Source organism: Chelmon rostratus, chromosome 2 (genome assembly GCF_017976325.1).
Source record: "Chelmon rostratus isolate fCheRos1 chromosome 2, fCheRos1.pri, whole genome shotgun sequence".
NCBI lineage: Eukaryota > Metazoa > Chordata > Actinopteri > Chaetodontiformes > Chaetodontidae > Chelmon > Chelmon rostratus.
This window is the reverse complement of record NC_055659.1, coordinates 20,542,899-20,566,535: the sequence shown is the minus strand read 5'-3', so window position 1 is coordinate 20,566,535 and position 23,637 is coordinate 20,542,899. Positions and strand designations below refer to the sequence as shown.

The window sequence follows — 23,637 nt, the reverse complement described above, 5'->3', positions numbered from 1 at the left end:
TGTTCATATTAGACTCTGCTTTAGCATCAATTACGTACTTCACCTTGTGCAATCATAACATCTTTCTCAATCTCTCATTTATTAAGGAAAGAAAAACTGACAGAGAAAGGTGATTCTCTCTGAAGAAAAAGTCTCCTGACAGTTGCCTTCAACTCAGTGGAAACACACACACACACACACACACACACACACACACACACAGAACTATGCATTGGAACCATCACTGGAAGCAGATGTCCTCCTCTTCAGTTCGACCACTGTATTCACCACCTCGCAAAAACTCCTCCACCTGCGTTACTACTGGCTGCAGTCAGACCACTCTAATTCAAACACACAACATTCACCAATGTTCATATTGTCATGACGCCTCTGCAGTTCTCTGAACTGAGAAAACATTGTAAAGAAAGACAACCAGAGGCAGATTTATGAAGGGTCTTCATTCTCTTGTGGTGTTGGGTGCCAATGACAACATGACATAGCATGAACACACACCTGACAAAGCACAGCTCTGCGACTTTAAACATTCACTTTGTAAATGACTCCCACAAGACCTGCTCGGACTGTCGGAACCTTGAAGGTAGGCTCAAAGGCGACCTCGACTTACTGAAGCCAATCACTCAGAGGGGAAGGAGTCGTCCCCGCTGGACGTGCCGGTGACAGAGAGCAGACATATCCTCAGCACTTAAAACGCGTCCCGCTATGATGATGTCATTTGTGACAAAGATCCCATGAAGGAAAAGATCAGCAGTTTCTGATCGTTTTGCACTGTACCGTTATGTAATGTGAACTGGACAAGATGGAAGAGATGCAGCCTCACCGGCCATGTTGACAATCAAACATCTTGTTTGCTCGAATTTCAGGTTATTGAATATTCATTCATTTGACCTATGGCACACATTTTTGTGAATGTCAGCACGAGATTTTTTTTGTTTATCGTTTAAGAATCCAGTAAGAGTGAAGCTACAGTGAAGTCTGAGATACATATGTTTCATATTGTTTTGTATGTCCACATATTTTCTTAAATCTTTTTTCTTTCTTTCTTTCTTGGCCTGTCGGGCGAGCACATGCAGCAAGACTGGAGATGGCTGCAGTTATTGTTATGGCTCCCCGGCAGATAAAAGGAGACACAGCAGTCTTTGATGAAGTGCATCTTAAATGTGTGGACATACTGTACTTTGTGTCTGTGGCATTAGTCACAGTGAAGAGCTAATACCTCTAGTCACTGGAGTATCAATATCAGGCGAGAAAGTAATCTCTCCGAAAGCTTCCTGAAAGAGATTCTTTACACGTCAGTGAGACAGAAATCACCCGTGATGCTTCAGTCCCACGTGAGCAGTCAGATGTGACTGTACACGAGACAGTGCAGACCACACCTTCTCTATCAGGAGACTAATTTCTAACATTTTGGATGAGACTCAACCAAAGACTTTATGACAGTCACGGCTTTAAAGTGCACTTCCAGTGCCCTCAGGATGGTAGGATCAGAATGACTTGGGTCTTAAAATCAGAACTTGTTGTTTGTTAAGTGGACCAGTGTTTGTACCTGTGGATGAGCATTCCTGCTGTATTTTGTAAATTTATTTTATACTTCAGTTTCTTTCATAAGAAGGACAAACTGATCCGTCCTTTGTTCGTCACTGACGTAGCAGCGTTCCGTTTACCTGCAGCATCGGGGATGTTCTGCTCCCCGGACCAAACAGCGACATTTTAGCAGTTGGGATGGAGCAGTAATACTGAGATAGCTGAATATCCTCACAGTGCAATTGGACACAGGTTAAGCACAACCAAAGTTTATGAGAACAATGTGCCGTCCCTGGAATGGCATGGCTTAAAGAACTTCAAAGACTTTGGAGAGTTTGTGAATGTTTCTTTTTTCTATCCAAACAGTTGAACAGCACCAAAAGCACAGGATGGATATATAAACAAATTCATTTCTCAAAAAAAAAAAAACTACATGACTTCTATTTATACATTCAAAATCTGTGTCTTTGAAGTGCTCTTTGCATGTGTAACACAATTTTGACGGTGCTATGGATTTTTTTTTTATTTTAAGTGCAGTATGTTTGCTCTTTGGTTTCTTTCTTTATGTTGCATTGCGTGTATGCAACTCAAAAACCTGTCAAATCTTTGTTAATGTGATGAAAATGTGAAAAGACGTGATGAGAGCGTGGAGCAGTTTCAGCTCTGTGGTATGTAGGACAGTCTGACAGAGGTGTGCAGCTTTATGTAGTTTTTGGCATCCACGACAGTGACCTGACGTTTCTAACATCTTATCTTTTGTCTTAATTCATGCAAATGACTTATTTTTGTATTTTGAAAATCACAAAAATGAACCCTGTGCCTACTTAGAGACCAAATTATCAGCCCGTGTGCCTTGAAGTATCATGCTGACCAAACTGTGTGACAGACACCTTAACAAAATGGATCTTAATTAAAACTGTCCACTGTTGTCATAACTGACTCTCTGATTTTGTTTCTGTACAGTGTATATATGACTTTGTCTTTTCTATTTTTGTTTCCAAAAAAATCCTTAATAAAGGTAAATTATATACGTCTGAATAAGAACATTTATTTCTAATAGCACACTCATTTGAACTTTGTTAATCTTGTGTTATTGTATTTTAGCAATTTCACCACGTCTTAAACTCTTGTCTGAATTACAACAGAATGCCGACACATAATGCATTATTCCTTTGGTTAAGAAAATATTGCAGTCATATACAGCATTGAGAAAAGTTTTATTGACCACAGGAGCTGACACAATAAAGATTATCAAAAGCAAATGCAAAACAGTACAAAAGAAACATGATCAAACAGTAATTAGACTACTTATGGTTTCAAATGAATCATCTATACTATGGCTGGAATCACTTCATCACCACTTTGACACATTTTACAAGAAACGATCTGCTTTAAGTTTTGCATTATTCAGTATAAATGCTCACAGCAAGTTTGTAAAGATATTTCTTAAAGCTGCAGGAAAGAGACAATCTCGCATTTGAAAATCCAGCTTTCTGCAACGCTCACTAATAACAGAAACATTAAAGTGAGAGTAAGCAGAAGTGGAGTAGTGGCTGAACCGTGATCAGTGGTTTAAAAAGTTTTCCCATGGACATTTTTCATCAAAGCCAAGTGTGATGCATGAGCAGAGTTAAAGTAGTACAGTGTGCGTACACCAGATTCACATACAGATACGCTTTAAAACGCCCAAAAACACACCAGAAGCTATCCAGTTACTACAGCACAACAAAGTAGAAGATCAGCGTCAGATTCCTCCTGCTCCTCTTTTTCCCACAAGACGGGGGCTTTGAGAGCCAGAGCGATTAGCTTATTAGCATTTTAGCTGTAAACATTCATTGGCTGTGACCGCCCTCTAACCATCACTGTGCCATTATCATTAGTCATCGTAATGTCTGTCTGGCAGTGAGTCAGGGTGGATGATGGTTATCACGGTGTTACCCGAGGCACTCGAACCAGCAGCCATTTTGTTTCATTGTCAACGCAGGCCAGCTGTTTTGTTTGTTTTGTTCATGTTTTCATCATTCAAAGTGTTCAGAGCTTGACTGTCACGTCTCCTTGCCGGTGCTTCGGAAACACAAAGTGAAAACTGTAGAGAGTCAAGCTGCAGGGATTCATCTCAGTGTCGTGAGTCGAGCACGTGCCCAGAGGAGGAGAAAAGGTTTCGGTTTGGTTCAGAGATTAAACGTTGGGGTTCGTCTGGTGAGGCAGGGACACATTTCTTCTTTGAGTGTAGAGAATTTTCCATTTGTCGGTTTTCTGCAGGTATGAGACACGCAGAGATTAATTAACACCAAAACACTTTTCAGATAAGAAGAGGCTTCATACTTGTGTGTCTGAAGCGGCTCTGCTGTCTCTCAGATGTGCGCTAAGGTTATAAAACGTGTCTAAACACAAACAAACAAACAAACACTTGTGTTGGAAAGTGGAAAAATCCCTACAGCTCCTTCACTTCTCCTCTCTTGTTTTAACAAGCAAACATTTCATGTGGAGCGTCCTCAGTCCTCCCTAATTACAGTGTGCCTTTCCATGCTTCAAGAAAGACACACAGACAGAGAAGAAGTCCAGGGAGAAGCAGTTAGACATGAGCTTGTTGGTGTCATCTCATCACATGACCATCGTACCATGAAAGCATGAATGTGTAAATTGCCATGTAATGTAAAAAAGTGCAGGGTGACCTCTGTTCTTGACCTCTTGATTTGAGCCTTTTTACACAAAAGCTTCTTTTGAAACTCACATTTTTTCCATCTGGTTAACTAATATTTAAAGTTACAATCCTAAAAATTTTCATGAGCGCAAATCCCATTTTTGACGACTGTGTGTGGTTGAATTTTTATTTTATTTTATTTTATTTTATTGAATGGTCTGTACATTCACTAATTACCACTGCCACACTTGCACTGGATTCAGATCGCTTATCCAAGCACGAAAGATTGACGGGAAACAACACATTTAGAGATGCTTCTGGAGGGTTTTTTTCTGGAGCATTTCTTTCAATGATGCGCTTTAAAAATTATTGAAACCTTCATTTTAAATCACACATAATTCTCTCTCTTTCTGTGATTTGTATATCCATGTAGATGTTTGACAGATCCTGATGCATTTTGGACTTGAGTCATGTGGCGTTTTGTTGCCTACGTGTCAAACCAGAAGTCATTCCTCCATGGCTCCTTATCCCTGCAGCTGTCTGAGCAAGGCCAACACACATAGAGATACATGTGCGAGCACATATGCATGCAGCAGTCAAATGCACACACACACACACACACACACACACACACACACACACACACACACACACACACCCCACCAGCGCTCGGCACACAGTTTGGCTCCCTAAAAATAAAGATGACTATCAGAAGCCACAACTTCTGGATGAGGCTTTTAAAACGCAGATGAGCCGCAGAGGACTTTACATCTGGTCCCAGATCAGTCCGGAGTGAAAGCCAGAGATTTAATATGCACAGAAGAGCATCCAACAGCTGGTCAGTCCAAACTGTAAAACACACACACACACACACACACGTACAGACGCAGCAGAGCCAGGGGTTCCGGCAGAGGAAAGAGCAGTGACAGGCATTTTGATTATAGCATAAACAGAAGGGAGAGTTTTGTTTTTTCCAACTCAAACAAAACAATCCTCTTTATTCTGAAAGTCTCATCCTGAGCCAGACACCCGCACTTCCTAAAACCATGCTCGTCAGAAAGCACCACAGCGTCCGCTGTGCATTCATGTTGCTGTGCGTGCACGCTACTGACTCTCAAGGAAAATATCAAAGGCTCTTTTACCATGAAAGCACAAAATATAAGGGACACTTGCACTTTTCATGAAGTAGCCTGTATGCCTGGTGTGAACTCAGATCAAACTAGCTATTTTGTCATAAATATAAAACTACGTTTGGTGGAACACCTTACATTTTACTGCAATCTAATGCATCAACATTAATTACAGCCTCACAAAATGAAATCATACTGAAAACTGAACAACATACACTTTGATGTAGTGTCACGTGTTCCAATTATTTTGTCCACCCCCTATTTACATCTACCAAGACGGGTAAATAAAGTTTAAATATTTATTCATTTACTTTAAATATTTGGACATTCTGTTGGTATTCTAATATATGAGTGATATAGATCATTTAATGCATGTATACACACTTCTAAATTACACCACACACTCACACAAACACACACATGCATGCATCGTCTGTCTTTGATGTTTCTCAGGCTCTTGCTAACCTCCACTCTTTCCTAAACTCAGACATTGAGCTCAGATCCAGGCCTTGAATTTCTAGCACTTTCTGTGGAGGCCCCTGCAGAGCTGATGATAACAGGCAGAGCAGGCAAACCAGTAGGTAATAACTACTGCGCTGCGTTCAAGGACACTCCACTCCACGTGCTGGGGCCTTGGCATTCCATCCGTAGCACCGACTGGAGCCCTCGACGTCTGCTGCAGAGGCCACTGGAGGTTTCATAATAACGCGGAGCGGAACACCTGCAGCGTGCACATGGCTGGCGGCTGCATGTGTGTGCGTCTGGACAGTGTAATGTATATATGTGTTGCATGTAGCCCGTGTTGTATTACTTGTGGTGTCTTTTTTGATCCGCTGATCCTGCACAGTGAGGAATGTGTGTGAATGCTGGTAATCATTCACCCGCGTGCTCCAAGATCTGTGTCAGTGTGTGTGCGCCTGTTTGAAAGGTGTTTACCTTGGCCTGTCATCTCGCCGATGAAAAAGTGTGCATTTCCCGCCAGCGCAGCAACGCAGGTTCAGCTCTACACGGCCTCTGCACCTCGTCACATTTCGGCCTGTTGCTCTGTTTTCACTGAAATGCTTATCTTGTGTGTTGTCCTTTTACTCTGAAGGACTCCCTGGCTGCCTTTTTGAAAAATGAAACTGTAAGTATTCTAAAACTAAAACCAGCAGACGGGAGAGATACGATCACTGAAGCAGCATCTGCGAGTGTATTCCTGTTTACTAATCTGCAGATGTGCTCACATATATGCGCTCACACATGCGCTCCAGCACAGGTAATTAAAGCTCACTGCAAACACATACACAAACACACACCAGTGCACATGTACATGCACTGACACACACAGGCCCATGTGCCTGACCCTAACCCTGGTACACACACCTTCCTAATACCTCACAACTGTTTCCAATCTAAAGGTTCCTGCTTGTCTGGGCCCCGGCGGGGCCTGATTGCACGATACAAGATCCTGAGGAGAGAGGGCAAGGCTGCAGGGGAGAGAGAGAGAGAGAGAGAGAGAGATGTGCCTCCACTCATTTCTCTTCACTCTGCTTTTCTTTTCCTCCTTTCATGCTGTACCTGTGCAGGAATCTGGTGTCTGTTAAAATGGTTGAAAAAAAAAAACAGACCCTGTGTGAAGTCGATCCTACAGATTCTGGAGGAAAACATTTGTCTTAAAAACATCAGAGGTCTGTCAAACACTGCAGAGTTTAGATTACGACGATGATAATGTGCTGTTAGCTCTTTTCGCTTAATAAAGCGAAACAACCAAGGTGCTTCAAAATGCTCTCTTTAAACTACTGCCCCACCTTTAATTAAAAAGCGAAGCTATTTTTAATGTGGTTTATCATATCCATTATTATGTTGCTCAACATGAGTCGTTACATAGGAGTCGTTCCTGTTGATCAAAGTGTTAGGGATGCACAGAGTTTATTCCTGATGTGGACAAAGAGGTTCTTATACATGGAGGCAGAGAGGTTTGTTCATATACTGGACGTGTGAGTTCATGGACAGTTTTTCATTCGTTTTGACTGATATTTTGACACGTTGTTATCTGGCTTTAGCATTTGCATTTAATCTGGTATGTTGATTGTTTTTAAATCTTTATAATTTCATGTGAAGCATTTTGTGTGGCTATCTTACATGAAAAATTCTATACAGGCTATATATTATGTGTAAGTTAAGTTTGTTTGGATCTGGCTTTTACTTTTGTCACGTATATAAATGTAGTTTTCATTTTAATTGTTTGTCTTTTTTATGTCTTTTATTTAAAAGCAAAGATCTCTTGACACTGACATGTGTTTTTTACAAAATTCATAATTGCAGAATAATTTGCACAAACCAACACAGAGCCAACACTTAATTTGCTAACTGACGTGATGTTATCTGAGCTACGAAACATTTTTTAACCAAATCAGTTTTATGTAACAACAAACATGTAAATAGCCAAATAATAGCTGTCAATTAACTGCATGTTACATTTACAAAATCTGAAAAAAGTAACAATAATAAAGGAAATTTAGAAGTTATTGTGATCAGTGATCAATTTCCTTTCTTATGGATCTATTGAAGATAACAGATTGAGTGCAAGTTTGAACAAAATATTTTCAGAGCAGAACGTCAGAATCAGATATGCAATTCATATTGTTTTATAAAATAATATTGGAGAACATATTTGCAAATTTGCATAAAAAATCTACGTTTCAGAAAACTAAACCTACACAATGCAGAGTTAAACAAACCTGGAAATATCAACACTGGTAAGTAAACAGAGGCCCACTCAGCACGAGGTGAGGCGTTGTAATCACGCACATCCGAACTGTTTACAAATCTATTGACATTTTATGAATTAATTCGTGAATATGTGTTTATGTGCAGCTGTGAATGTGCTTTATTGAACGACTTCGCTTTAAATCCTTCTGTCTGAAAGCGTGTGATCGAGCCTCCTCACGAAACGCTGTGTGTCACAAAGATTTCTAAAATAAAAGCTCAGAGCATGTTGACGTGTTTATCTCGTGTTTGCTCTTGCTCAAACAGGACACTCGAGGAGCTGTTTTTGAAGCACAGATTTGGAGATGATTTTGAAGTTCCTGCCGATGTTTGTGGAGGAAATTTTCGGTGTGTGTTTGTTGAGATGAAAGGGTACAAATAACGTGCTGAGACACTTCTGAGACTGTGCGGAACATGGAAAGAAATACACATTAAACATGTCTATCTGCGTCCGTGTGCTGATGACATGCTGAGTCCAGAACTGTGTGTACATGTGTGCATGTTTATATGATTTCTGCACAAGTGTGCGTGTGTGTGTATGTTTGTATATTTTGTTCATACCTGATGGGCTGCAGTGGAGCGTCTTGTTGCACTGGACTAAACTGTGGGACAGACAAGGGAGGGCAGTGGAAGCGGAAAGAATAGAGGGGAACAGAGTGAACCGAGAGAGGTTTTAGTTGCAATGATCCAACTGTGGATGTTAACACTGACGGCGATGGAATGAACCATTGTGGAGCACATAGACGGAGCGGGTGTGCAATGGTTTGAGATGAAAGGGTTAAGATCAGAACCGAAAGGGAAGCATTCAGAGGTTCAGAGGTCAGGAAATGGGTGCAAACACAGACAGAGGCGGTGGGGTGAAGATGTGGACACGAGAGGATTTAGGAGAGAAGTTCGAAGGGATCCTAGTGGCTGGTGGACATGGCCCAGGCCCCCTCCATCCTCCAGACGGAGAAGGCGTAGCTCAGTCTTTCGTGGGCCAGGTAGTTGCAGCTGGCCAGCTTGGCGTCCATCTCGTCGCTCTGCAGCACCTGGTAGAGAAAGTCGATGTAGCGCGAGGCCAGCTTTAGGATCTGGATCTTGCTCAGCTTGTCTGAAGGTAGCGTGGGGATGATCTTGCGTAGAGAGGCGAAGGCGTCGTTCAGGGACTGAGTGCGCTGACGCTCCCGCACGTTGGCGATGACACGCTGAGAGTGGAGGTCCTCGAAGGGCTGGTCCAGCCTGGGGCCCAGCGACGTGGGGGCCAACGAGACAACCGTCGAAGGGCTTTTCTTCGGCCTCTTCGGCCCAGACGGCAGCAGGCTGTTGGGGCTGCCGGTGCTGCTCTCCTCTGCCTGACCGAGGCTGTCCTTCTTGGGGTAAGGGGAACGTTTTCGATTTCCTTGCTGGTGGGACTTCTTCGATCCCCTTTCCAGTTCCTCCTCGCTGGCCCCCAGACCTCCTTCAGGGGAGTTGGTGCAGGACACCTCTTCTCTCATTGTACTGTCCACCAACAGCCTTTTAACCTCCACTGCAAACACAGGACGCTGTGATGCTCTTTGTCACGCGGCAACAAACCTGAACTTGACGAGCTCGTGTAACAAAAGTCTTCTCTTTTGTCAAAGAAAGTTAGGGCTTCTGAAACGCCATCAGACTGGACGTCGCTGTGCTTGTCCTATTTCCTGGTTACCTTGTTGAATTTCTCACTTTCACATTCCCCTCTCAACCTGGCAGAGAGAACAACAACAAACCGTCTGACAGGCAGGTCCACCTCCGCCTCTTTTATACCCAAACACTAACCCGGGGCCTGCAGGCAGTTCTGTTTGGCTCTGCGGACTTCCAGAGGGCGTGGTTCGGCCTGGGCCAGGCAGAGAAGCAGGAAGTGTGCGTTGGCTGGGCGGGCGATAGAGGTGGCCCTCTCAGCCAATAAGAAGAGCTGTGTCTAATGTTGCAGAGATGTCTGAGGCTTTATGGGTTCCAGATTTGGGCTGGGGCGTCAGTCCACATGCACCCTTGTGTCTGCATTCTCGTTCATCAAATCATTATGAAGAGAGAAACTGTTCTAAAGCTTTTAATTCAGACAGGAATCAGCATAAACTTCAATACTGAATATTTTCATGCACTCACACTCTTCAAGTGTTTTTTGAGTGTGTCACATAAAAGTGATCAATCACATGTGTAGCGCTAAAAGTTCCTCATTCTGTCCTTTAACATGAGAACAAGTGGGAGTTCACATCAACAGTTTTATCATGCTGATAAACAGACACTGTAGGAATAAATCTGTTAAACCACGGTCCACTATGTGAGAAGACTGCTGATTAAAAAGCTGAGGGAGGCTTTATAGTCAATGTACTGCAATGCAAAAAAAATGAAAAGGATTTTTCGTAAATCTGTTCGGCCGCAGCAGCTTTAAGCAGATCTGAGAGAAAACGTGAGGTTGTGCATTCTGGAAAGAATTTCCCGAGATGAGCTTTTTCCTGACATGTGATTGTGTCTGTTAACTCTGATGTACGCTGAGCTACCACACCCTCCCCAGACATGCACCATCAAACACCTAACAGGAGCCTGGTTCAGGGAAGTTCTCAATGAAAGAACATCACCGCTGACGTCAGCTGTCCCAGTCATCTACGGCAGGCTCGGGAGGGGAGCGCAGACGGGACCCTGAATAACCCCTGACCTCGGTGGCCCACTGACCTCAGCCCGCAGAGGTGAGAGAGCACCTAATTGTGCCATCCACGGCCTCGAGGCAGAGCCGACACATGTTCCTCCACACCGCGAACCCATCTGGGTCTGCAGCCACTTAAACACATTTTCAACACGCTGGCAGTCATGACACAGCAGACCGGCCCTCCTGAGAAAACGATGATGATCGCAGGCTCGTGTTTGCTCAGTCTGTGTTTAGACACCAAGGTAAAACAAGCGAAAATCTGAACAAATGACTCCATCTTGCGTAAATCTACCTTTGAATCCAAATCAGTTTCCCAACGTTGTGTTTGTTTATACCTTCATGCGTCACGACTTGAGTGACTCATGTGTGGATCACTGCAGAGAAATCTTGTGGGGAGTTTTCCGTCGCTCTGCGCTGTAGAAATTTGGTACTTTTTGATGACAGCATACTTAATGGTAGCCTTTACCATTTCAGCACCTCCAAACATTTTTTTTTCAAGCCGATGCCTCTTTCGTGTTTCCAAAAATGATGAAAATTCGCGCCCGCTGTCCAGAGAAGCTATATGCTGCCGCAGGGGCAAGGCGGTCAGAGATATTGTACACCGGCAGACGTTTCCTGGGTCGCGAGCAAAACCTCGTATCGTTCTTGACACGCTGCTTGACGGCTTCTAGCCAACAATTTGGGTGTGATTGCGGCGGCATTTGACAGAGCGAATGTGCAGAGAGCAGTTCAGAAGATTTTTGATGAGCCCCATGATTGCACTGGTTTACATTTCATTCAGAGAGGGACGCCGAACGGAAAGTAGCTCGATCCCAGTTGGGTTCAATCAACTTGGAAGAAGAAGAAAAAAAACAACTCATCTGGCCATCAAAGCAAGGCCATGGACAGAGACAGTGAATTATATGAAGTTGTATTTACATAACAGGCAGAGTCAACCTCAGGATTAACTGGTATTACAATTGGGGCTTATTGGGAGCTCTGGTGGAGACAGCGGAGGGACAGGAAAGTCATTGTTGCTGAGGCTAATCTCGGGAGCTGCCGCTTACCTTTAGCGAACGCGTGGCTTCGTGCCACCATCATGGAAAGAATGAGCTAACGAAGCGAGTAGGCCTGCAGGAATGTCGTGGCGCAAGGGAGAGGAGAAAAGAGAGGGAGAGAGAACGGGAGAAGAATAAGAAAAGGGGAAAAAGAAAAGGAGAAGAAAGGAGAGGGAGAAGGGGGAAAAAAGTGAGGCTGTCCAAACAGAACCAGATGCAGGAGTGTGGAGGTTCGTTTGATCTCTGTCCTCATAGGCTGATTGATGTTGCACATTTCATTTCCTTGTCAGAGTCTTGACATAATGTTTCACTAAACACTCAGGCCCTGCTCTCGTCCTCGTTTTATTTCCGTGGGGGTCGTAATTAACCCTTTCTGGAGCTGAAAATAGATCATGCACATATCAGTATATATCAATATATATTGGCTGACACACACACACACATGCAGGGGTGGGGGCTTGGATATCAAAGAAGACCGATGTATTGTCTGTTTCTGTCTCTACAACATATGGTCAGGTCCTGACTGCACTGAAGAGCGGCCATGTCGATGCTTTTGAAGTCCTCCAGGAAAGGAAAAAAAAGGAAAACAGTTTCTCTAAGTTCGTAATGCAGTCAATTCAATTACCATCACACGCCGAAGCGTCGAAGCGCCGCGGTGACGCACTCAGCTGGTAGGAGCGCGGCGGTGTGACCAATCATAAATGATGTGTTTGGAAATCCACACTGGCTCGACAAAAGGAACCAATCATTAAATTCCTCCTCACCTTCACCCCGGGAGTTTCTTCACCCTCCTGGCTGCTGTTCTTGATGTTTGCACACAGCACATTACACCCTCCTCCACCCCATACCCACCCTTCCACGGCTCCATCCCTCCCGAGGAGCCTGTAGTGGCACAAAGGCGGACATCTGGGACCCATTTCCCCCCTGGAGAAGCCCTTCCTGTGGGGTATCCACTTAGAGGGGTTCGGGAGGAGAGGGGTGGGGGGGTGGCTGAAAGGGTGAAGGTGCATGGTATGTGGGGGATGGTGGTGATGGGACTGGGTGAGGGGGGCGGAGGGCAAGTCTGGCAAACCCAATCCAAAGTGTAGATTTGGAATAAAAAGGTGAAAGTTTGACAATCAGCGAACACAGAATCACGTCTACACCTGCATTTTCTAGTTGATGACCTGAAGAATTAAAGGAACAGTTCAGCATCTGGGGAAATATGCTTCTTCTTCTTCTTCTTCTTCTTCTTCTTCTTCTTCTTCTCCTCCTCCTTCTTTTTTTGGTGAGAGTTACGTGAGAAGATTAATACCATCCTCACACCCGTCTGTTGAATATGAAGCTGGAGCCAGTGGCAGTTAGCTTAGCATAGCATAAAGAGGTCAAAAAGGGAAAAGGTGATGTGTGCGCCGGCCGCAGTGCTTGAGTCAAAATGTGAGTGTGAATGTGAGGTTGTTTGCTCATACTGCCTCTGTCAGTCAAACCATATCTACACTCAACACTGGTGAAGTAGATCTGCTTTTTTTGTGAGTGTTAAACTCAAAATAAATAATAACCAATGTTTTGTTTTTTTTTGTTTTTTTTTTCTTATTCAGTCATTAACATGTTATGGAGACGTGGTTACTGGTTAATGTGATGGAGAAGTATTTAAGATTTGAACTGAACCTTTCAGGGTCTTGAAAGTACTCAGACCAAGCTGGAAATTTACAGTCGTGGTTCCGAAACAACAACATAAAAAAAAATCTGCTGATGAAGCTCATGTGACATGATTGAAAGCACCAGAATAGCAACTAAATGGAGCTTGAGCTGAGACCGATTTGTCAAATGTTTATAGATGCCTTTAACATATGTGTTTTCCAAAATAAGTGCAACTCTGCATTAGAAACACTTCCCTCCCCCGCTGCGTGCGAGCCTGTATTATTCTTGTTTAGCTGTAACTTATCTTCCCGTATTAGGCCGTAATTTATCATAATATTTAGTGCTCAAGCTTCCTTCAAATGTCCCTGCTTTCATGTGTAATTTAGCCAATATCCTGCTCTGGCTCTGATTACAGTGTTTAAGTGCTGGGGTTCGTCCATGGCACATTACAAACAGTCCCAGTGGAGCTCACAGCTGAGCTGGGGATACGGCGTGCCGGGCTGGTGCACGCTGAGCACCAGGTCAGACTGGAGAAAGCCTCGTAGGGCTTGTTCTGGGACATCCAGGAAAGAAGAAGTGCATGGTGGGTAGCTGGGTGTAGTTGGGACAATGTTCAGTGCAACTTTCTTATAAGGCACTCTTTATAAAGGGCTCTCAAGTCGTAATAGCCATTAATGAGAGCACATTTGTGGTTGCCGGACTTTCTCTTTAGTAATAATACTCTTATAAATACTGATGTGCATGTGCATGTGTGTGAGTGCAAAAGGTTGCTTGAATGTTGCATCATATCACGTCCATATGTGCAAGCAGCAGGTCATATGATCTCTGTGTGCATGTGATAAAGTGATGCAGGGGCAATGCAAAAGAACAACAGCTGGACAGCAACTTCTAGGTGGATAAAAAAGGAGCCGATCTTTGGATTTCTATCAAATTGTTGCTATACGTGACAAACAGAGCAAAACCGCGGTTTATTTGAGATAATGCTGACTCTAATCAGCCAGGCAGAAAGACGCTGACGTGATCAAGCACTATATATAACCAATCATCACATGAAAGCCATTTTCACTGCTGAGTCAGCCATTCGCATTCAACGTGTTAGGTTCGCTGTCTTTGTAAACACTAATAAGAGTCTCGGCGAGTCAGCAGATCAGAGCTGACCATGTGGCCGCTCGGGGTTGGAAAATCCTGTTTCAGCGTGAACTTCGGAGATGAGCTTATCAAGCCACAAGACCGCTGCTTACAGGACAGCTTTTCATTGAGCTAGTGCACCTGAACACTGATGACAAGAGCGATGAGGCCCAGCAGCAATATAAAACCTGTAAATTCACACCGCTGCAACAAAAAGGCCGCGGATAAAGAAGGGAATCAAAACCATCGTGAGGTAAATGTGGATCAGATTTTCTCCCTGTGCAAATTTTCCCTTGCTCTAATATAAACATTAGGTACAATGTGCTCTCTACTGCAGCACAGCTGAACATCTTGATATTCGAGGCAATGAAACACCTTTTGGACTCTCTACAAACACGGATCCTTGTTTGAAAACCAAAAAAGCCCACACCCCAAATCAGTCTGAACATAGTTTCTTCAGATAAGGCCCGTCGGGGAGTCCGCGCTGCTGTCTCCAATCTCACACTTCAAATGCTGGTTACTGGAAGCAGTGTCAACGTGGGATCTCCGGGATTAGGCACTATCACGCATCCACTCCTGTCAAAGGTACAGTGAAGCACTGTCTGCAAGGTAGAGAGGAATGCTGCCTTTCTGCAACAGAGCGACTGCATTAGAAACATCAACAGAGGCAGCTTCAAAGGGGTACGCCTTCACATTGAATCAATCCCCACTTCCATTAGATTAGATGAATTTAGCAAAGTTACATTGCGCTTCTTTATGGTTTCTCAAATCCCTCGCTCTGGTTCTGGTTCCCCCTGTGAAGCCACTTCAAACAGCCTCTGCCATGGCATATCCCTTTGTGCTCTAAAACAGCAAATATGTGTCTCTCTAAAATGTTTCAGATGCGAGCTCGCAGTGGTCCCAGAGGCGCAGACAGCATCGCACACGGAAACACAAGAGTCAGAGGAGGGAAAAAAACAATGGCTGAGTGTAAAGGTAGGGCATCTTCTGTGCTGTTAACAGGCAGGTCTGCAGGGAGACTTTGACTGACCGGTGGGTGATGGGAGAAGAGAGGCAGACAAACACAGAGGAAAAGGCGGAAAGAAAGGAAAGGAAAAAGCAGATAGTGTGGGAGAAATCTTGCAGCAGTAAATCAGTGTGGTAATAAGGAGAGACGGGAAGGGAGGGGGGGCTGCAAAGGTCTAGAAACACATGTTTCAGTTTGTAAATAAAACAGTAAATTGCTATGGATATTGCTTAAATATCTGTGGGCTTTGTACCACGCTTTGCGGAAGTTCCTCGGAAATCATTCTGGGACTGCCTTCTTAAAATGCCAAAGCGGCTTCTTAATGTCAAAGAGGCCATCTGGTTCTCGACCAATTCAAGATGTTTGCCTCTTTTTTTTCCCCTCCTGATGCTTCTTTTTTTAGATCAAATGCTTCATTTTTGTATTATTAATACCACTGTTCATATGTCACAATGGAACCATTAGCCAGCACGCATCGCAGTCACCGCTACAAATCCCTGTTCACCTTTTTGTTACTGGTGGAAAGTAACTAAGTACTTTTATTTAAGTACAATTTTGAGGTACTTTATTGACTATTTCCATTTTATGCTACTTTGCACCTCTGCCCTGACTGCATCTCAGAGGGAAAAATCAAACTTTTAACTCGGCGACATTCATTAGACAAATACGCGTACTGGCAACATTTTACATACGAAACATAATTAATCTATTCAATATGAGGCACTGTTATACTGTATGTTAATCTACAAAGTAGTTAAAATTAGCTTTGCATCATCCAACATTAAAATGCTGCTCATGCATCAGCAACAATAACGGAGTACTGTAACTCTCTGAAATGAGCCACTCTGCTGCCTTGTAAGTATTTCTGCTTTGGATGCTTTTGCTACATTTTGTTGTGAACATGATGAAATGAAATTATGAGAGCAGGATCTTCACATTTAATGGAGATTTTTGCAGTGTGATGTTCACGCTTGAGTAAAGGATCTCAGTACTTCGCTGCATTTGATAAACTGATTAAAAAAAATGAAAAACTGCTAAAACTCAACACAAAGAACGTCGTGGTGGAAGAAGATTCCAGAGGACTGACCGGTACGTTAATCCAGTGTAGCATTACTTTGGACTGCGTACAGATACTCCATTACAAGTAAAAGTCCTGCATTCAACGTACGGAATTATTAACAATGAAATGTACAGAAAGCATCCAAAGTAAAAGTACATGTCAGTGTCAGATATTGTATTATAGGATCGTGATTATTTAGGCATTAATATGCAAGAAGCACTTTAATGTTACTGTTGGTGGAGGTGGAGCTGATTTTAACTCCTTCGTACACTGCCGGGTTTATCATGTTTGTATGCAAAAAGTTAATCTGAATTTGTCAAATAAATGTAAAAAGTACATTTAACATTAACATTTCTCTCTGAGCTGTAGTGGAGCAGATGTACAAAGCAGCATTTTTTTTTTTTACTTGAATAATTGCACTAAGTTACTTTCCGCCACAGGCTGACAGACAAAACAAATGCAACCCTGATAAAAGAGCATGAAAATCTGCTGCAGCTACTCATTTGATATAGTATGTTTGAGTTCCTTTCTTTGAGTTCTGACATCATCTGCTGAAAAGGTGTGCTTGTGTGCAATGCAGCCGGATTAATTTCCCCTGCAGGTTGTTTGTTATACATGTAGGACTCAGCTGCTGTTGCTCTTTAGCATCTAATTGTGGAGGATGTTTAGGATAGTTGTGTTATTTGAATGTATAAACTATTGTTTCCAGTCTCACTGCTCTCTGCCAGACTGCCAGTCAACACTTGAGACAACTTCCTTCCTTGATTTGGGTAGAAAGGAGTCCTGTAATTGAATAAAACGAGACCCCTCCCTCTCTTTACATACCGCACACACACACACACACACACGCACACACACATTTTACAGGCTGGTGTATAAACTTAATAGGACGCATTTGGTTCCAAAGCCCCCAGCTTGCTCAGTGGAAAGTGAGCCGGATTGTTTTTCAGTTTCTTAATGTCGAAGTTTATAACGGCCAGATAAAAAATGTTGCCATGGTGATTTAACCACAACATCGCAATTACCTTGATGCAATGAGACTCTGGGGGCTTACAAACAAACCAGTGTAATGCAATTAAGATATAAGTACCACCAAAAATGTCCTTAAAACACAGAGGAAGGATGCAGGAAAGCAACAAAGAGAGTGAAATAATGATAGTGGTTTCCTAAGGATCAAAGTTACTGATACTTCTAGTAAATAATTAAACACTATGCCAGATTCACTTTCCTTTATACTTCTCTTAACAGCTGCAGGACGGATTCAAGAGACCCACTTTTCCACCAGATAAATAAATAACTTAATGATTTACAGTGCACCAAATACTGATAATGTGCTAATAATCCAGTCACATATTTTTTACATCAACTTCAAAGTCTTTCTATCAGACGGCGAACAAAATCATACACCAAAAATTCTCCCCCAGCCTTCCCTTTCAGGGACAAAATGAAATGATAATTGCCTGACTTCAAAGTTCAGATTATCGACCTGCGTTCACTGTTGCAGTTGCGATGCTGTCGGGTGTTTTTTCCTCATAACTGTGGTTTGGGTGGGTGGGAAAAGTGGTTCAGTCCTCTCATGGCGCAAATCCCACTCTTAATGCCCAACACTGACCCTCCCGACCCGGGCTTAGCAGGAAGAAGAAAGTGTAGCACCTTCAATCTGCCTGCGTGACACTTTCTCATGTTACATAAACATCACAAGGCTTATGAAGAAAAGAATAAATTGTTTTGTTTTGTTTTTCTTGCCGCTGTAATTCCTTTGCAAAGGAATTCAATGCTTTGGAGGAACAGAAACTGTACAAAACCTTTTTTTTCCCATTCCTTCTTAAAAAAGAGGAACAGTTGCTCACAGAGATGTCAAAAAACATTTTATTAACACACTCCTATACAGACACACACTCCTACATTCAGTCCAGTGATATATGCGGATACACAATGCCGGTCTTCATGTGCAGAGACAAACATTTGAAGGAAACACAGCAAAATAATCTCATGACGCAACAATATAAATGTCATTAATGGTTTTGACGAGGACAATAAACATAAAGCATGCATGTCAGGAATTAAAGCCATAACTGAGCCCTGTTTTCACACTCACACTTATTTTCCTTTGAGTGTTTTCATCCCACTGATTAAAATAATACAAAGATCACTCTTTACATTAAAATGCCACTTCATGGTTCAGACATACATTGAGGCAGGACATGTGGTGCTTATTTGGAAGTGTGCGTGAAAGCCTTCACGTTGATGCTGCAGGGTTTTGTGTGACCTGCCCTCTGCAAGACCCTGATGTACATCAACTTTAAAGCGCTGTGTTCACCACAGGACTGATGCCTTGTGATGTACAGATTTCATCACTTCAGCGCTCTTTGTACAACTTGTTTTGAAAAGAAAAAAAAATCTCGTCATCATTCATCAAACCAGAAAAGATTTAACAGAATATGTAGATGTAAGTTGGGATGTCAAGCACTCATGGTGTTTAATTGTTGGAGGGGTGTCGCCCTCTAGTGGCGACAGCACGACACTGCGAATGGTGACGAGCGTTGAGGAGTGTTTTGAAATCCAGCGCTTCCCTCCGCTGAGTCACGGTTAAAAATGACCACATTTTGGTTTTGTCAGGAGGAAATTGTGCAGATGCATGACTGAGCGGGATGTGAAGGAAGTGAAAATGTAAAATCTATCAAGGATCATAGAAAATAGGGCTGGATTTGTAAAGTCAACAACAAACCCTGCACACATAATGAAAAAAGAGAGGAGGTTTGGGAGTATAGGCAAGGGAGCCACCAGGATCAGGTTGGTCGACCACAGCACAAAGTATTTCAACCTCTGATTCCTCTTTAAACGTCGTCCTTCCCGTCTGGACTGTGGCGCTCTCAGGCTGGGAGGCCAGCACAGTTAGCGAAGCCTGCGAAGTTACCGCTGGACGTTTAAATGCCCTTAGAAGTCACTGAGGATGCTGATATCGGCAAACTCTTTGCGGTAGCGGTGAGCGGTCAAGGTGAGCAGGAAGGACCACTTGAAGGTCATGAAGCTCCACACACAGGACAGGTAGAGACTGTGAGGGTCAGTCAGGGCTGCAGGAGGGAGAGACACAGACACACGAGTGCCGCTCATGGTCATGCATGTACCTGGCCGAACACACATTAATCACTGCAATCCATGGCTAAAAGCATGTGGACATTACACCCATGTGTGATTGTTAAACAAAGCCATTAATCTGCTGCTATAACAGCCTCCAATCTCCTGTGAAGGCTTTCCACAACATGCATACACAAGTATGACACGTTTATCAAGAGACCTAGTTACTGTGGAGTAACCTTTGAGATGTCGTGATTGATCACATGATCGTATGCTCTGAGTAGGAGATGCAGGTTACATCTGCCTGTCAGAACTAACAACAATCAACAACAAATGTTTCAGAAAATTGGCTGAAACAGAAACAAGAAAGAGTAAAATCATTTGGTAAGGAGAATGTACTACATCCTACGTATTGCTTTAGCTAACATATTATAATTCTATTATACATTATCATTGTATCTTCTACGGTAGCGCCTGTTTCTGTACTGCAGTCATGGAGGATTTACTCTGAACCCACTCAAGACACCTCTGGAGCAATTACAGAAATAAGATAAATAGCTTTTATTCTTAAGTTTACTCGTAGAGGTAGAAGTGATGCATTTGCAATTTTATTTCTGTCCAAAATACGACTTTTAGCAGGTTGATAACCCAAATCATGAAAATCAGAAATAGAAACTTTTCCATTGATAGCAGCCTTGAGGAGGGAAAATGCATTTTGTGTAAGAGGAGTGACACTTCCTGACATTTTCTTACCGGGGGAAACTTGCTCTACCCATTTTTTTAGAGTTGTTTAAGTGTCTGACTGATCAGGTTATCCAGGTTCTATATAGCTTCTTTATCCAAACCTGTCCTGCATCTTTTAGTATTGCTGTTTATTGTGATTATTTACAGGGCTGCATACTTTGCTGCAAAACTAGTTTAACACTGGGTGAAATTATTTATCAAAGTAATAATTTATTAAAATTTGGGGCATTTAATTACTATATGTGTGTTCTGTGTGGTGACAAACAGCAGCTGGCCTGATTAAACCACAGTACATAAACACATCTGATAAAGAAGCGTGCACACACCGAGATATGTGAAACAGTAAAGCGATGAAGAGGAACTTACACTCCTTGTTGCTAATGGCAATAGACAGGAAAGTGATGAAGGCCACGACCGCCAGCACAGAGAAGAAAACCCCGCTGAAGAAGAAGAACTTGAGGCCCTTCAGCCAGGTCCTCCAGTAGTCCTGCAGGTACATGATGTGAGTGATCAGGGTCCAAAGTGCCAGCACACCTGAGGGACAAGCACAATCTGCAAGTGAGCTTTCAGACCATTTTTCATCCGGCTTCATATGTTTTCACCTGACAACTATAACTGATGCAAATTTTCTGAAGTGCACCAAACATCTTTAGATGGTTTCTCACATCAGGCAGCTATTGTTTCCACGTTTTTTGAATATGCAGTGAAACAAACTTTTTTCAAATCTTTTTTCAAAAATTGGTCTCTGTTCAAGCCACCCACCCCATTCTGACGGGGTACTTCTCCAGAAACTGTGCAAAGTATACAATGAGCTACAACATGGAAGCACACACAGACAACACACTCACAGCTGATATTAACTGCTCATATGTAATAGCCTGAGTTTGGGGCGCGATGAGGGGAGAGTGACACAGCATATTGAAAACTGCTGAGTCAATGAATCACACTTCTTCCTTCATGTTCCTTTTTTTAGAGGCCGCAGTGACACAACTTTTCAGCCATCAGCAACAAGCCTCGCTGAGAGTGAAACCGTAACGGAACGAACTGAACTGAACTGCTTTCCTTGTTGGGGGGGGTGGATATTATTTGCTTTTCTTCATTCGAACAGATTGCAGCCAGTTCCCTACTGGACAATGAAAACACAGACTCTGGGACAGTGTTCACTCTCAGATACCAGCAATACTTCACACTGGAGTCAGTTTGTCAGGGAACGGGGTCATGCGAAAGAATGAGGACAATCCCACATTTATGATCCGTTTTTTTTCAACCTGTAATAAAAAGAAAAAAAAACCCAACAGTCCAGACAAGTCAGTTTGTTCTATAGTTATTATGTGTGTATGTTTAACAACCACTCATCATGGTACATTCTGTGAGCGGATGAGTGCAGAGGTTATAGATATACACTTTAAAATCTCAACGGTGGCTCAAAGGTCAGATCCACGGATACAACACTGAACACAGCCTGTTGCTTAACCGTGCTGACAGACGACCATTCTCCCTTTTTTGCTGGACTGAATGGCATAGTATGTTGTCATTTAGAAAATCACAGATCTGTCCCCAACCTCACGTGTAAAGTTGTGTGAAGTCACTCTAACACTCACAGTGTACAAACAGAATCACACTTAGAAATTCCTCCAGTCTCCAGAGGCTCGTACCAGTGTTTCACCACAGAAGCACTCGACCTGATTTAAGCCTTTTTGCGCCTTCCAAGCAAACAGTGGTTTCTATTCGTTCAAGTACAATGTAATAATCAACTTGTAGAGACTTGAAATTAATAAAAATAATAAAGTAAAGGTGATTTCTATGTGGGATAAAACGTGCAAAACACTGACATTGACATCATTTCTATTTATAATATCCATAATATGTCATAATATCCAAGTACATTTGCAATGTGTAGCCCGTGTTTTCATATTGAAGCACTTTAGAATACTTTTTTATCTCCATTTATAATTAATAGTTCTAATTGACTGAATTAGCTCACTTTTTCCCATCATTTCTAAAGTAAATCTAAAAGTTTTTAAAACTTGGTCATTTTAGGTTAAAGGTGGACTCTACACATGGCAAGCGGAAACCTGTCGGGTAACAATGAAACACTGCAGGATGATAATATATCATGCTATTATTAAAAACCAATCAGTGTGTGCAGAAACTGGACCACCTTCAGCCTGAGGAGGGGGTCACTGGCGTTTAGCTGAAGGCTGGGGCTCAGACACGGACATGACAGGACACCTCTGGTCTACTGTGACACACACACACACACACACACACAGTGTTTACTCTACCTGACAGTCCTCCCATGGCTGCAGTCCACGGCTGTCTGAACGCGGTGTTCCACACCAGGAAAGAAGAAAAGCCCATGAGCACACCAAACGACGCATAGCCGATGCTAATGTACGTTTTATTAACACCCATTATCACAAAAAAACATAGAAACAAATGTGGTCGGAAAGTGGAGACACCGGCCCGACAGCAGGAGGATCGAGTGTGTGTGAGTGTGTGCGGAGAGAGAGAAAGCAGACAGCAAATTTCAAAACAACTGCATCCGGTTAATGTTCAAACAGACCCGAGGACACAACGTGTCCTGCTGACTGATGGCTGCTGACACACACACACGCGCGCGGGCTAAGCGTGAAGCATGACTAAGCGTTTTTGGTGAAAAGTGTTGTCTTTTTCTCTCCAGATGCAAAAAAAAAAAAAAAAAAAAAAAGTAAAAACACGGTACGCTCCTCCACCCTACGTCAGCGCTCAGTGACGAGTGGCCACAGCGCCTCCTGCAGGAGCAGCGGAGAAAGACAACATGGCAACATGTTTGCCTCATGGCACACACACCACCAGGGCTGCCCGTTTCAAAACAATGTCAGCGATTGCAGCAACAACCAAATGAGGGTTTGAAACAGTTTGGAGGAGCAATTTGAAAACTGGAACTAGGGTTAAACTAAGAAAAACCAAAAAGGGCTCTGTTTACCATTTGCAGATCACTTATAGACAACATGATTCATCAAGAAAAAAGCCCACCAATTAATTGATGATGATGATAATATCATAGTTTCATCTCTAAAGTATATGTGGTATTTCTTGTCTTTTTTGCCAATAAACAAATCCCATTATTTAGGATTCAGTGGGTGTGGTGCTGTGTAAAAAGGACTGTTAACACTAATCGCACATATCGAGATTATGAAAATCCATTCCTTACAGCCGGGCTCTCTGAGACACCAACCAAATGTCATGATTCATTTTCTGTGGTGGACTTCTGAAACATGTCGTTAGT

At 42.9% G+C, this 23,637-nt stretch overlaps 3 protein-coding genes across 5 annotated transcripts in view; 1 reads left to right on the top strand and 2 right to left on the bottom strand.

Annotated features, from left to right (window-relative positions):
• The window catches only part of LOC121619020 (histone deacetylase 7-like), a 43,540-nt gene extending 40,989 nt beyond the window's left edge, over positions 1–2,551 (top strand). For all 3 annotated transcript variants that reach the window (XM_041954664.1, XM_041954663.1, XM_041954665.1), the window contains exon 25: positions 87–2,551. In XM_041954664.1, the coding sequence (XP_041810598.1) occupies positions 87–123 (37 nt within the window). In that variant the 3' untranslated portion in view covers positions 124–2,551. The remainder of the gene's footprint in view (positions 1–86) is intronic.
• A 201-nt stretch (positions 2,552–2,752) lies between these two features.
• On the bottom strand, positions 2,753–9,764 carry LOC121619846 (twist-related protein 2-like). The gene is made up of 2 exons (XM_041955777.1): positions 8,608–9,764; positions 2,753–3,777 (listed from the first exon to the last, which is right to left on the bottom strand). Exon 1 carries the CDS (start codon positions 9,522–9,524, stop codon positions 8,952–8,954), a length of 573 nt encoding a protein of 190 aa, XP_041811711.1. The 5' UTR covers positions 9,525–9,764; the 3' UTR covers positions 2,753–3,777; positions 8,608–8,951.
• Positions 9,765–18,410: 8,646 nt separating this feature from the next.
• On the bottom strand, positions 18,411–23,021 carry LOC121622299 (heme transporter hrg1-A-like). Its single transcript, XM_041959232.1, has 3 exons — positions 22,652–23,021; positions 20,733–20,900; positions 18,411–19,618 (listed from the first exon to the last, which is right to left on the bottom strand). Exons 1-3 carry the CDS (start codon positions 22,779–22,781, stop codon positions 19,482–19,484), a joined length of 435 nt encoding a protein of 144 aa, XP_041815166.1. The 5' UTR covers positions 22,782–23,021; the 3' UTR covers positions 18,411–19,481.
• Between the last annotated feature and the right edge of the window lie 616 nt (positions 23,022–23,637).